The sequence below is a fragment of the Propithecus coquereli genome, unplaced genomic scaffold (assembly GCF_000956105.1).
Source record: "Propithecus coquereli isolate 6110/MARCELLA unplaced genomic scaffold, Pcoq_1.0 Scaffold12, whole genome shotgun sequence".
Taxonomy (NCBI): domain Eukaryota; kingdom Metazoa; phylum Chordata; class Mammalia; order Primates; family Indriidae; genus Propithecus; species Propithecus coquereli.
In genome coordinates, this window is record NW_012136080.1 from 3,124,468 (window position 1) to 3,140,628 (window position 16,161).

The 16,161-nt window shown below is 34.6% G+C and overlaps 1 protein-coding gene across 1 annotated transcript in view; it reads right to left on the reverse strand.

The window, feature by feature from the left end:
- The window catches only part of KCNH8 (potassium channel, voltage gated eag related subfamily H, member 8), a 458,661-nt gene that overhangs the window by 174,709 nt on the left and 267,791 nt on the right, over positions 1–16,161 (reverse strand). The window contains exon 6 of the mRNA XM_012663182.1: positions 1,323–1,480. Within this exon, the coding sequence (XP_012518636.1) occupies positions 1,323–1,480 (158 nt within the window). The remainder of the gene's footprint in view (positions 1–1,322; positions 1,481–16,161) is intronic.

Here is a 16,161-nt window from a genome sequence, read left to right on the forward strand (position 1 = left end):
GAGAATTTGGAAATTTTTTTTAACCTTTTGTGAATTACTTACTTTGGATTTCTTTTGCAGTCTTGAAAAGGCCTTGTTTTAAGTCATTATACTTTCATTATACTACATTTATCTAGTCAAACTCAATCTTAAAAAGCACTTTAGAAAACCTGGAAAACAATTCAATGTAGCACTGATTGATATATACTAGATTTTTTCCAGGAGCTTTCCTTTCAGTTGAATCATAAACCTCTTAAAGATGCTGACACTCTCAACCTCCCAACTTAAAATGAAAAAAGAAAGACAAAGAAAAGAAAAATACTATTGTGTAGGCAATTAACAAATGCACAAATCTGTACTAATGAGTCAGGATCATAGTTCTATGTTCATTCGGAAGTCAACAATAACTGTATTTGAAACATTTGATTACTTTAATATTGGAAACTACTCCACTAAATTTTTGAGAAAGAATATAATTTTTATGGGGAGTTGTCAATTGACTAGGAAATTTATTTAATTTGAACTAATGTTTAGTAAATTTTTACATGCTAAAATTGGTTACTCTAGTGGAAAATTGCATAATGGTCCATACAAATGGCCTCCTTAAAAGTTTCTCTATAAGGAAGCACTTAATACTTTTAAAAATCCAATCATTAAATAGTAAAAATACCTCTACTACAAGTGGGCATACTTTTTTTCCTGTGAGGAGACATGGGGATAAGAGATTTAGAGCAAGAAAGAGGAGAAAGTACAAGTATTAATGCAAATTCAGGAGAATTATCAAGTTTTATGTCAGTCGTGTGATTTAGGTTTCTGCCCCATCTAATATGTTTACAAGAATTTTAAGAAATGGTTGAATTCCCTTCTTTTAATTTTGGAATTTCTTTCTACCTTGATCAGTCTTCAGCTAGTTTTGCCAACGAATAATGAAATACTCAAGAAGTAGACAGTTAAAGGTCATAAAAGGAGAAAAAAATGTTCAAAGTCTCCACCAAATTCTTGGGGCAATTATCTGCCTAGGTAACATAAAGTGATGCTTAAATTCTTATAGATGGTTTTCTTATCAAAGGATTTGTTTAGTGAATTAATATTTACGAAAATTCAGGCTTTTTGTATTTCCTAGTTCTGGGTTTTTTAAATAAGTGGAAACAGGTAATGGAAATTTCAAAAGGAAGTAACTTCCTCAACTGGAGAATCTTGACTATGCATCATTGGGCACCTGGGTGTCTTTACTAAAGAAGGCACAAAACCCTGGAAGCACATATTGCCACAAACATTTAAAACCTAAACATGTAAATATAAACCAACTTTAAGGGCCATGTGGAAGGGAGCTCCTTACTCACCACTGTGACGTTGAAAGCATACAGGAGGTCAAAAGGCAGGGCAGCGATTAAGTCGATGATGAACCAGGTTGTGACATAGTGGATGCAAATTGATCTTGCTTCAAAGATAACTTGGCCAGATTTGCTGACATAAGTTGTTCGAAAATTTAAAATAATATCTGCTTGGGAATAAAAGATTGAGAAAGAAAGGAAAGACAGGGAGAAGAAAAAGGAAGGAAGGAAAGTGAAGAAAAGAAAGAAGGGAGGCAGGCAAGCAGGCAGGGAGGAAGAGAGGAAGAAAATTGTATAAAGTTAGATAAATTTAGGCAAATGGTAACCTACCCTATTTCAGATTGATCATACCCAAAATACTCTTCTTGACAGTTACAGTTTAACTCAACAACAGATATTGAAGAAGGGTTAAGAAAGTAATATTTTCTGAGCACTTAATATGTTGCAGACATAGAGCCATGTGTTAAGATAATTAAAATAAATAATCATAGCAATGCAATAATAGTCATCACTTACTAAGTGCTCACTCTGTACCAGACATTGTTCTAAGAGCTTGGCATAGGTTATTTCATTTAATCTTAAAGACTCTCCTAAAGTAGGCAGTATTATTTCTATGCTAAAGAGGCAGAAACTGAGTCACAGGAAGAAAAAATAATTCACTGAAGAACATATTGCCAACGATGGCAGAACAATCTTAAACATATATAATTTGAAGCCTTTTTTCCTTATTTTACGCAAAACTACTTAATTCTGTCTACAGAAGGTTTACTAATCTCTATGTGAATATGGAATTCATTCTTTCCACGAAGGCACTCCTATTATCAAAATACGAGCAATTTCCTGTTTAGATTTCTAGGTTAAATTTCCTCATTCTATTTTAATGGAAGATATAATCACTTTCAACCTTTCCCTAAATCAGTCTTTAGGTGTATATTATTAAGCTTTTTGCAATATACAAGGTCCTCATGAGTGCTGGTCAAATGATAAAGCCATTGTCAAATGGGCTATCTTAAGCTTACTCCTGCTGTTTATGAGTAAACATCTCTGAGACTATCTTTTTAGTTCATGGCTTAAATATCATTAAAGCATTGGAAAATACTACCTTAATTTGTTTTAAGATTGAGTACAATCAGGCTACAGGGAATTTTAGAATTAGTGCACACATGTAAGGGTGATAATTGTTGAGCATTTTATAGACTGGTGATTCCAACAGAAAGAGATTTTTCCATGGAACTTTATTTTTGGAGACTTCCTTTGGTTCAGTTAGTCAAGGATCAAAGGAGGCAATGCAGGAAATAAATATCTTAGTCAATAAGACTAGGAATTCAAGGAATTATGAAGTCAAGGCTAAGCTCCAAGGTACATAATTATCAGATGAACTGGGATACTCTTTACAGCTAGTTTAAATCACTGAAAATAAGTAGAACAGTGTTATATGACGTTAAGAATTTGTGGATGTGCCAGGTGCAGAGGTGAGCACCTGTAGTCCCAGCCATTCGGAAAGCTGAGGTAGCAGGATCATTTGAGCCCAAGAGTTCGAGGCTATAGTGCACTATGCTTGTGTCTATTAATAGCCACTGCACTGCACTGCACTCTAGCCTGAGTAACATAATGAGGACTTGCCTCTAAAACAAATAACAAAAAAAGAATTTGTTGATATCATAATGATCATGATGATGACAATGATAAAAATACTCATGATAATGTTCACTTTATATTTGTATGACGTTTTTATTTTTCACTTCATGCTCACATTTGTGGAAGGCAGAATTCTAAGATAAATCCTGGTAACCCTTGCCCTCATACGATCACTTCTTCTTGTGAGGGTAAAACCTATGAACATGTTGACATGTCAGTCCATGATTGGTTATATTACATGGCAAAAGGGAGGTTTTTCTGGGTGGCCTGACCCAATTGGGAAAGCCCTGTAAAGCAAGCAGGGAGTTTTCTTCAACTGGTGGCAAGGGATGGGAAGTCAGTGAGACATGCTTCTGCTCGCCCAGGAGAGGGCCACATGGCAGGGAGCAGCAGGCAGCCTCTAGTTGCTGAGAGCAACCACTAGCTGACATCTAGCAAGAAAATGGGGATCTTAGTCCTGCAACCACAGAAAATGTATGCTTCCAACAGCCACATGAGCTTGAAAGAGAGGATCCTGAGCTTCTGAAAGCAATACAACTCAGCTGACCCCTTGATTTCAACCTTTTGAATTCCTCAATAGGGAATTCAGCTAAGCCATCCCTGGATTCCTGACCTACAGAAACTGGCAGATAGCAAACAAGTGTTGTTTTCAGCTAAATTTGAGTCCATTTGCTATGCAGAAATAAAGAACTAATACAACACATATCATTTGATTTTCATTATAGCCTTGTGAGGTAAGATATATAAGCGTTATGACAAAACAGACTACTGTTATTATAGATAACACATGGGTTCTTAGTATGAGCCCAGTATAACTCTAAGCCCTCTATCAGTCATAATCTCATGGACTCCTTACAACAATGCTAAGAGGAAGTCATTTCTATTATCTCCTCTTACAGATGAGGAAATTGAGGCATAAATGAGGTCAGGTGACTTTCCCATGGTCACACAGATGATAAAATTGAAGCACAGTATTAAATTTCTCAGTGAGTTAATGAAAAAACAAGACTCAAATCCACGTCTCCTGATTTCCAATTCCGTGCATTGTGTTTTGGTGCCTTAATAGAGACTAGTCTCATCCCAGGTCTGAAAACAAGTTCTGGGTGACCCAAAAAGAAAACAATAGTTCTGTAGTCTATTGTGAATGATTTAACTTTCAGAATGGCAATATTACAAGTCATATTTCTATCAAAAAATCTAGATTATTAATACTGAGGATATGAAAGGATGAGGCTAATGGATAAAGCATTCCCACAGGATGAAAATAATCCCAGGTGATTTCTACTGCAGAGTAAAAATGCAATTGTGGCAAAGCACCAATGCATCATTGAAGTATGGCCAACAAGGAGCATACAGGAGCACAGTGAATCCATCAGCCTGAGAAAGTAGCATGTAAACTCTTCATTCTTCCTCTTTAACTTTCTAGGCTTATGCACTTCTGCATTAGAAAAGGAATTTAACAGCTCAGGTTACTAACTTTGAAATAAAGCAGAGATTTTAATTTCATGGTTTCCAAAAGGAAGCTCAGGTAAAGCATTTAGGTTCTCATGAATGAGAACTCCAGAGTTGTTTAGTAAGCCCTGTGGTGATCTTTGGTTTTGACAACATAGGCTGAGGTAAGTCCATAAATATATTATAAAATTGAGGAGACACATTCCTTGTACATTTACTAACTGATCATCAGGTCTACCATAAATTTTACAGAAAGCCCACTGCCATCATCCACATACCTGGGGTACCCCCATGAATGGAAGAGTGAATGAAGTAAGTGACATATTGTTGATTGATACGGCAAACATCTTTAAAGCCGTGTGGTTAACTATGTGGTTGACCAAAGAACAAAATAGAGGTTGAGACTTCTGAATAGAACAGGTATTTTCTTGGATGAGTCATAACAGAATATCAGTTTAGAAGGCTTTTAAAAAATAATTTTTTATTCAATTGAGTTAACTGGATGAAAAGAAATAAGCTAAAGTTAGATTTTAAAAGAAGTGATTATGACACAAATAGAGATAATAGTAAAAGAATAAATGATTTTTTAAAAATCTATACATGCAAATTTATTTTTAAAATACTTCAATACTTATAGGTTTATTTTCAGGGAGAAAAATCTCAATATTTATCATATTCTAAGATTTCCAGGACTATGGTAAAATTTTGCAAGGTCTACGTTTATCCAATCATTTTTATCATTTTTGGATAGCTGATTTCAAAATAAAAAACTACTTTTATCATACACATAAGAATAAACACAGTTTTGGTGTATTAACAAAAAATTTTTTTAAATTAATTAATTTGTATTTTTCCCATGCCATCTCTTTCAGGTAGACTACCATAACTTTCATTTTACCAATGACTCAGAAGATTTAAACAAATTGCTTGAAGTCATTCAGATAGCAACAGAGAGACAGGATATCTTTTGACACTCAATTCCATTTGCTTTCCATTATCTAAATGATTGCTGAACTTCTAAATATATTTTAGAGGAAATAACAATAGGTTGATGCAAGGAAATGCATTTCTGATTGTAGTCCTTAGATCCAATTCAGCATCAGCACGCCCAGGTAAAAGAATATTAAATCAGAGTCAAAGAATTAAATGTAGGGAAATGAACTGTCTTTGATTCTGGAAATACAAGGACTAAACTTTGTTCAGGAACAACTGAGAACTCACTCTGCTTTCTCTCCAGTGACAAGGACGCAGGGGTATTGTTCAAAAACCAGGAGAACTCAACATTTGTAAATATTCCCTCAAACAGAAGGATAGAGATGGGTAGTACAAGTTCTTCTTTGAGCATGAAGGAAGACAGAATAAAATATATAAGATTGTGATGAGGAAGAAAAGAGCATTCCAGATCTGATACCCTGATGAGAAAATCACAGGAACAAAGTAGATCTTCACAAACATTGGATGTTTGTGAGCTGCTCCTCCCCATGTGGCTATCTCTCTCTTCCTTTAAGATTTTTCTATTTTTGGCTAATTCAAATATTATAGTGACTTATTTAAATATTATAATAAGAATATGGTCTCCTCCAGACAATCCATAACCCACCTGAAAGGCAGCAGTATAGCTTTCATTTTGAGACAACTAGAAAGCATAAATATAACATAAAGTTGAAAAACACACAGAAATCTATTCTTTAATGTATACATTTTTATAAGTCATTTTTCTGTTAATTCTATTATCAATTTGCACAATTGTCCATAAGTAGAAAACACACACAGAATTTGAATTTTAAAAATCCATAGCAAATTAACTGAAAAGGATTTGCCACCTAGAAAGCCTACTGTCTGGTTTGTATATGCATAAACAATCCTTTGTGGCACATGGCACAGGTATCATGTGCAATGAGTAAATGAGCAGGGCAATAGAGAATTACTGGACACACTCAGTGTGGTTTACAGAATTCCCCCCAAATTGGTCATAATATACCCACCAAATTGAAGCAGAATATAATTGACTTCTCTGTTCATTCAGATGACAATTATTTTTCATAATAACAATTGCCTTGTTGTGTTTCAGTTTTACATAGTACGATTAAAAGAAAGACACATAATCAAGAGAAAACTATGTACATATTCTGTTTTCATATTGTTAAGACCTCCAAAAATAAGTGTTTCACTTCTCTCCCACACTAAATGGTTATGTGTGTATATTAAAATGCAGGGAGGTTAAATCCATTTTTTCTTATTTGATTTCCTTGAGAACGATGCAACTAGAAAGTACAAAAAAGAGGTTAAATTCAAAATGGCATGAATTAGTGGATTTCTTTTCTTTATTAGCAGGCATGCCAGATGGGAAATAATTATAAAATCATATTGGCTTACTCATTAAAAAGTAAATTAAAATATAATGGTGTGTATGAGAGCATATGCACCACATACAAATAATTAATATCTTCATTTAGCCGTTTCTTAAAAAATTGATCAATGTAGTACAGCATTGGTGGAGAGGTATTTAACTGAAACAGTTGCCGACTAATATGCTAAAAATACTCGTCTTTTTTCATTGCTATGAGGCATTCCTTCCAACAAAGTATGATGTTAAGCAAATTTGAGCTAGAAGATGTGGGAAGAATGAATAGAGAGCTGATTAATGAAGATGCTTGAGGGACTAACAACCCTAAGAATGATTACAATTGATTGCCAGTACTAGTGGATGAGAATTTTATATCACTTGACCTTTACTCATCTTGTCAGCATTTATCCCTCTTGCTTACCTTAAAGTGAAAGGTTTACAGAAAAGAAAGAACAGTAGGCCCAGTAAGAAACAGCATCTAAGAACTTAAGAACTGCATTTAGAAGAAAAAATGAAGCTGAAAAAAAGACAACCAGGTGGATTGAGGGGTGGCTGATGCTGGTAGTGGCTTTGTTTCGTATCAGTGGGGCCAGTGTCATCATGGTGGACTCTTACATGTTTTGTCCATCAACATCAATACCATATGGACCCACATAGAAGGCAAGAGACCTAGACGTCCTCTATCCTAATGCCATTCCTAAGGCAAGAATCCCACCCACATCCTCCTTGATAAGGACGCAGTCAACCATCACTGATGCTTCCAGTCATGAGCCCTTTGCTTTCTGAGACCACCATGTATTAGGTGGCCACATCCGTCATCACAAAATTCTTATTTCCCTTAAATCACGTAACTCCCTTTCCATGGTTCTAGTTTTGTTCACATCAGCAGCACAGAATACATCATCCTTCCCACTCAGAAATCCTTTCTGTAAACATTCAAGATCAGCCATCAAGTCCACCTCTCCTCCCTGGGCTGAACTTCACTTCTTTAACTGTCTGTTACTGATATGGTTTCCTCTTCACAGTCCTAATGACATTCTCTAGCTTGGTGGTTTTCACAACAAAGTCTCATGGAAGAAAGGGTTTGGGCTTTAGTAGCCTCCTCTTCCACCCGCCATCCCTTCCTCGTTCAAGCTGAGTTTTTATTGATTTTCCACAATAAGCCTCCTCATCAATTTGTATTTTGAAAAGAAATTTTCAAATCTTTAACACACACACACACACACACACACAAAAGAAAGAAAGAGAAAATCTCTCTTATAAGGTACTTAGAATTAAATTTACCATCGCAGATATAGTCTGGCCAGTGTGGGAGACAGTAGCAAATAGGTACAATTCCCACTGGCTGTGCTTCCAGAGTTCTTGTTTCTCCATAGCCTTGCCAACACTTGATGTTACCAGACTTTGCAGTTTTTGCCAGTTGGGTACAAGTATAATCCTTCTAGTAATGCATTTAGAATTTGTTTTAATACTTCTAGTAATGTAGTAGCCTTATTAAGTTGTTAGGGAGTTTTTTTTTTTTAACTTTTCATTACTATTTATGAAGTGAACTTTTGCCAACTTAAAACCCTACATGGTGGTGTTTTTCATACATATTGCTCCCAATAGACTGCTTATGTTCTTATTGGAAGAACTAAAGCATAGCTGTATCTTTCAGCTTTTCAATATATTTTTGTACCTTAATATATTGCTATTGAGGACTTGTGTTCTTTGCCTTGTGGAGAGCCCTGGCACTCAGGAACGAACAATGCATCCAAAAGAAGCATGCTTTTTTTTTCTGGTAAACAAGGGTTTTCATATTTTTATTATCTGATGACATTCCACCTTTAAATGTATAAGTAAGTATCATCTGTGAATTTTCTGGCAGGTCAAAGAAGACAATTTACTTTCCCAGTTATCTCTGTTAATCCAGCCCACTTATTGTTATGACTAATTATTTTATTACACTCATCTTGCACATTGTTTTCACTTTGTTATATAAGTTTACCATATCAAACGACTTCCACATAACATGCTTAGTGGTATGCATAAAGACTACCTATTTTGGCTCCCTATAAATTATTCACTTTTTCAATGATGTGTAGCTCCAAATTAGATATTGAACTTTGCAATTATTGGATCATTTTTAATAAAAATAATTTAATGATTAAACATAAATATACTGAAAAGCCTTGATTTAAGCATATTCTTACTTAATTACATAAAGTCTTGACACACATTCTGTATATAGGTATAGTTATTAGGTGGTAAAGTTTCCAAGTTTAAGTATTATAACAATAGAAAATATAATATTCAGTCATGCAATTTAAAAAATTAATAATTGAGGTTTATTAATTTCATTTGAAGTAAATATTCATTATCCAAGTCACAAAACTAAAATTAATGAAAAATGAGATAAATAATAAAACAGTGTTAATATAACTAATGTTTGTTCCAATATGAAATCCCACATATATACTCATTAGAGGGAAAAATTTTAGACTAACTAACATTTTTAATAGCTACATAGCTCTTTATATTTTAATTAGAACTACTATATTCATTTTCATATTTGAGGAAAATAATACCCTTAGTATTTATGATAGCTTTTAGTGCTATTTACCAAATACTACAGCTGTCTACCACCTGGTATGATTATATTTCCCTGCCATCTGAAGAGATTAGGTATGTCCCTGTGATCTGCTTTGGCCAAAATTGTGAGATCAGAAGGAGCCTGGATACTTCTATGCAAAATTTTGAGAGCTCCCATTTTCTTCTCTCTGCTTTGATTATGGAAGCACGTGGCAGGATGGACCTTCTGTCAGCCTGGGTGCCTGAGTGAACAGGCAGAGCCCATGGCTGACCCACAATGGATACACAGCAAGAGTGAGAAAGAAACTTTCAACTTATATCCTACTGAGATGCTGAGGTTGCTTGTTACCACAGCAGACCCTAGCCCATCCTGACTAACAGGTATTTCTAAAAGGCCATAGAACAGAGTGGCTAACAGTGTAGAATATGGAGTCCAACTTCGTGGGTTGTGGACAACTGGGCAGGTGTTGTAATTGCTATTACTACTACTACTGTCATTACTACCACTACTGTCATTATTACTACTATTGTTACTACTACTACTGTCATTACTACCACTACTGTTATTACTACTACTGTCACTACTACTACTACTGTCATTACTATTACTACTGTCATTACTACTACTACTGTCACTACTACTATTATTATTACTACTACTGTCATTACTAACACTACTACTGTCATTACTACTACTACTGTCATTACTACTACTACTGGTATTACTACTACTACTTCACAGGCTTCAAAACTGAGAAATAGGGTCAATGAATGACTTATCTAAATTCTATAACATACTAATACCATTATTTTTATTGTTAATTTACAGACCTGATTCATACAACATAATGGTGCTAAAGTAAAATAATAAGAATAGCTAACATTTATTAAATTTTTATTTTGTGACAGGGATTGTTTTAAGTGCTTTATATGTGCTATTTTGATTCTTGTGTAGTCACTATAAAGTACATAGTATGTTCATTTAATGATACGTTACAAACTTAGATAAGTAACTTGCCAAAGGTTACCCAACTAGGAAGCGGAAGAGATGAAATTTATACTTTAAGAGTTTGTCCGTATGCTGTACACACACACACATATATATACACATATGTGTATATATATCTTTCTTTGTACAGGAATGTTATGTCCAGTCATACTGTGAGTCCAATTGCTGGGTCACCAAGTATGTTTGTATTCTACTTTAGTAGACACTGGCAAACAGTTTAATAGAGAGACTGTATTAATTCACATTCCTCATGCCGTATTTGAAATTGCAGGTTGCTCCATATCTTCCCCCAATCCTCAGTAATTTCTGTTTTTTAATTCTTTTTTTCTAATTTTAGCCATTCTGGTGGTGGTGAAGTTATTTTCATTTTCCTTATGATTAATGATATTGAGCACATACTAATTGCACATTTATATATACTCTTGTATGAAGTGTTGATGCAGAACTTTTGTCTAATAAAAATCTCCCCCACCTTTTTTTCTGATTTGTAGGAGTTGTGATATATTCTGGATATGAATTTTGTCCAGTTTAGATAATTTATGACTACCCCCTAAATCATTAAGATATTCTATTATGATGTCTTCTAAGAGTTTTATTTTTTAACTTTTACATTTTATCTACAATCCATCTGCAATTGATTTTGTATATGGTACAATGCAAGAGTTAAGATTTATATTTTCCAGATGAATAGCCAATTGATCCAGCACCGTTTTTGAAAACATCATTTCCCCAAAGCATTGTAGCAGCACCTATGTCATAAATCAGGTTATCACATATGTGTAATCTGTTTATGGTATCTATATTTTATTCCAATGGTCTATTTGTCAGATACTAGCTTTTCCACTTTTCCAGCACAGTCAGAAACAGATGTATTGCAACCATTTTAAGAACTTTCAAGAACATTTAAAATATGAGTAATATATTTGACTTTTAAAGCAAAATTTAGATATGATTTAGTCATAAATATAAAGTGTTATATTAAAAATGAAATAGAATAAAATATTCAGTATTTGAAATAATGGAACCATGCTTGATTAAGAGAAAAATAGATTCTCACTTAAGCACATTATGATTTCATAGTTATTTTTGTGAATGCCATCAGTAGAAATTGCTCATATTTTTGTTAGGCTACAACTGCATTTCTACTTGTGGTTTCAATAATTCAGTCTATTTTTAGTCATTGTGAACAGTAAAAATCACAAAAAGATCAATATTATCAAGCCACATTCATTTGATTTCAGTAATATATGAATAGAACCAAGCAATAATGCCAGAGTTGGGGTACAAAGTGGTTCTTTGCTCTAGTGCTATAATCCAAGTCACTGAAACCAAAAGGCAATTTGGGAAGCAAAATAGTGTCTATGTTTTATTAATTCTTCCTTAGGGTTGTTTGAGTAAAGGGAGCAGCTTAATGACGTCAAGTCAATATCACTAAGCATTTAAGAGCCAAGAATTTCATTGTGGTAGCTGGATTACCAAAGCCAAGAAGGGAAATAACAAGACAAGCAAAATTCAAATAGCCACGTGTGGAACTCAACAAAAAAGAGAAAGACTTGAGTGGGCCAGGAGGAATTCCAGAACCAGTTAGAACCAAGGTATTAGTCAGGGTTATGGTGAAAGACTTGTTTCAGGAGGTTAAATCTATGTATTGGAAATGTACAGTAAAGCCTCAAAAGAAATGTGAAGTTTCCAGTTATTTTTATTTGTTCATATTTCACATTTAAGTTCTTACAATGTTTATCCTCATTGTATATTATTTCTGGAGAGAAGGGAAGAAACTGTCCCTGTATCTGTTTATATAAATAAAATATGATATCTAGAGCTTCTCAGTGATATTCCAGAGAAAGCAAAACATAACTCTCAAAATCTACCAACCTTGTATGTTTTTCTGCTTATTATTCATAGGGTACAGGTTGTTGACGTAAAGATTAATAAACAAAACTTTACATAAACACAGCTATTTGTTAAAAATGATCTACTCAAGTACTCAGGAAAGGTCTTATCCTCAAATTAATCTTTTATTACACCAAGATCATTTTACTGTTTCGTTTTGTTTTTTTTCCCCCTAGCAATATGGATGAAACCACATTGTCTTTATCAGGGCTAGAGTTAGAAGGTGCTACAAAACTCAGTTTACTCAGGACTAAACACTGCCACAAACTGTACAACTGAAGTTTTATTCCAAGAGTTATTTCTGAGCCATAACTTCAACAATTGAGTAATGCAAATGTGGCATTTGGCTGTCACTAGTATGTTGCTTGACTTGGGGTGATTTTGATGTATTCTATTACTCAAGCTAATGCTATTTGCTTATTTAGTGTTCGAATGGTCATCAATACAGATGCTATTTTGAATACATATTTAAATACAAGCAAGGCTATTTCCCTTGCCATTCAAGAGATTCAAACATAATTGGCTATTAACTTGCTTTAGGATTGTTATTGGCCATGTACTCTGTATATATTTCAATTGTAATCAGATATATTCAATGTTTTCATGTGTATGGTCAATTCAGATTTCCAATCTGTTAAGAAAATACATTCTTGGTGATAAGTAAGCATTAATTTGTATTATCTTAATAAAGTTGTTCAAGATAGGGGGACCAAATACTACCCTTCAAAGCTGTTCGCTATTTTTCCTATTTTCTTTTATCTGACACCTTTAATGAGCATGTAAATTACTTGCGTTTGTTTACCTATAGGCCTCACCACTTGCGAAGAACCAGCTTGGTATCTTGTAATACATGAGACTTTAAATACATTTAAAACATGCAACAGTCAAACTCCTAATGACTGTGGAGAAATAGCATGTTTATTTATTTTGCAGGCAGATGATTTTCATTTTATGTTGATACTAGGTTCTGAAGCCCATGAGTAAAGAGGAATTCATGTAGAGTCAAAATTACACCAAGAAGAACTTGAATCACCATAAAGTATACCATTACAACGTATCATCTCGTTAAATCCAATGCATTACATTTTATTTTAGCATTAAAATAGATTGTGGCATCTTCAGTTAAATAGTGTGGCTTATATCCAGTGGCCATGTCATTATGTTCCTTAAAATACTAAAATCATATTCAAATCAACAACATTCCCACTCCACAGGAGAAGCAAAGGAACTGAGAGCAACTCAGGGCATTGCAGAATGTGATCCCTTATCTCTTATCTTACCCCATATTTTTTCGAGTTAAAAGATGGGGAAAATTGCCTCTAAGATTTAAAATAGTCCCCTGTTTTCCTTTTCTTTCTGTTCAACCCCAAAGCCTTGTACTGCAAGTTTGTATATAATGAGAAACGTGGCGACAAAAACCAGCTGTCCTCCAAAATTCCATGTTCTCCTTTCTCCAGAGTAATAGCATTGTAGCTGAGATAACACTTCCCAGCCACTTCTGCAACTAGTATGGTCACATGACTGGGCTGTTGCAATGAAAGTCATGTGTGGGAATTTTATGGTTTGCCATAAAATTGTGCACGTTTGCTTTTTCATGTGCTTTTGCTTTTCTGTTTCTGCTGGCTGGAATAAAGATGAACGAAGTGACCATAGAAGCCACCCATTAAAGACGGTAGAACCACTGTCAGTCTAAGTCCTTAAAGAGACTGTAAGAGAGTTTTGTAAGAGAACCCCCCGCCACACACACACACTTCTCCTTACTAGTCTTCAATATACTCCCCAAAACACTAGGTGACAGAGAAATAAATTTTTATCTCTTTGTAAACCACTGAATTCTTATTGCAGCTCTTGTTAAAACAGCTTATTAATACTAACTCATACACAAAGCAAACACACTGCCCTCTTCCTTTCATTAACTTAGCATTTTAACAGTTCCCAGTTCCAAGAGGACAGTGTTTTGGTGGTTGTTCTTGATACTCCAATCAAAATGTCACTTTTTATCATTATGGACAAGGGACTCACTGGGCTCTCCGGCTTTTAGCAAGGATGGCAGTATTCATAAGTAGCAGTTTTTCTTTTTCAATCCCTAGTCAGCATCCTCTCAATATGCCCCATTCTTGCAGCTGCTCCAGGGCATTGAGCCTCCTGGTGTTACTTGTTAAAGCTAAGGCGTTAATACTATCCATAGAGGTCGCCCCTCTATATACTTGCCAGATTCAGCAAATAAAATACAGAACAATGAGGTAACTTTGAATTTCAAAGAACAGATAATTCTTTATCATTAAGTATATCTCAGAAAAAGAAAACATCCTTTTATTGCTACAACCATCCTTGGATTCTTAAGTTTCTCAGGAACCAAACACCAGGAACATAGTGTGTTTGTGCTCAGTACTGCTTCTAAGAGTATGATCCTTATCCAATGGCCTTAATTGTGGAAGGCAGAAGTTCACTTGAAACATTCCACTCCAGCAATAAATTTCCTATGGCCCGTAAGCCTAGGTGTAGATAGAATTATGAATGGGTGAATAACCACAAACACAGCTTCTTTCTCATTGCTACCTTGACATGCTCTTCCTCATTCCAGATGGTCAGTACTCATTGTCTCTTATGCTTACTTTCCTATCAACTTTTCTTCTCTGATCATAACTTCATATTCAATGACTGATATGGTCCAACCCTCTATTTCAAAATACACCACAAATGTCTTCCTGGACGTGGAACAAGGCTTCCACTGCTCTTTTATTATTTGCTAATAGGTTCCCATGGTTAGATAAATTTCCCTAATCATTGTATAAACTTCTTGAACACATGGAGAATGCCTTCAATTTTTTCAATACCCTTTTCATCACCCAAAGCATGGTATTAGATTTATATCAGGCCTGATATAGTTAAATTAAATTATTTAGTAAAAATTAAGTAATTCTTACTAGTTAACTGGTAAGAAAGATTTGTAATTGCCTGGTGACCAGTATTTCTAGCTGAGTTGAGGCTGTAGCATCTACACATTCCCTTGTATGTCTCTTTTAGGGGTGTCATCAGAGAAGGATAGCATTCTAACATGTAGTATTTAGATTTGCTGGGCCGATCCCATGATCACTCTAGTGTGCTGCTTGGGGGGCCTTAATAAGCTCTTGTTGTGTCTGGGCTGGGCACTAAAACCTGCAAGATTTCCTAAGCTACCTTCCATTTGCTTAATGGTACATGACTTGTTAAGAATTAGTAACTCTACCTAAATAGCCAAAGCAATCCTGAGCAAAAAAGAACAAAGCTGGAGACATCACATAACTTAACTATAAAATATATTACAAGGCTATAGTAAATAAAATGGCATGGTATTGGTATAAAAACAGACACATAGACTGGTGGAACATAATAGAAAATCCAGAAATAAATCCATGTATTTACAGCCAATTGATTTTTGACAATGGCACCAAGAACATACATTGGGAAAAGGACAGTCTCTTCAATAAATGGTGCTGGAAAAATTATATATCCACATGCAAAAAAATGAAACTAGACCCCCACCTGATACAAAAATCAACTCAAGATGGATTAACAACTTAAACATAAGACTCAAAATTGTGAAACTACTAGAAAAAAACATAGCGAAAATACTTCAGGACATTGGTCTAGGCAAAGAATTTTTGGCTAAAACCTCAAAAGCACAGACAACAAAAATAAAAATAGACAAATGGGATTATATTAAGCAAAAAAGCTTCTTCACAGCAAAGAAAATAGTCAGCAGAGTGAAGAGACAGCCTGTTGAATGGGAGAAAATATTTGCAAACTACTCATCTGACAAGGGACTAATATCCAGAATACATAAGGAACTCAAACAACTCAACAATAACAGCAACAAAAATCAAATAATCCTACCAAAAAATGGGGAAAGGACATGAATAGACATTTCTCAAAAGAATACTTAGAAATATCTGGCA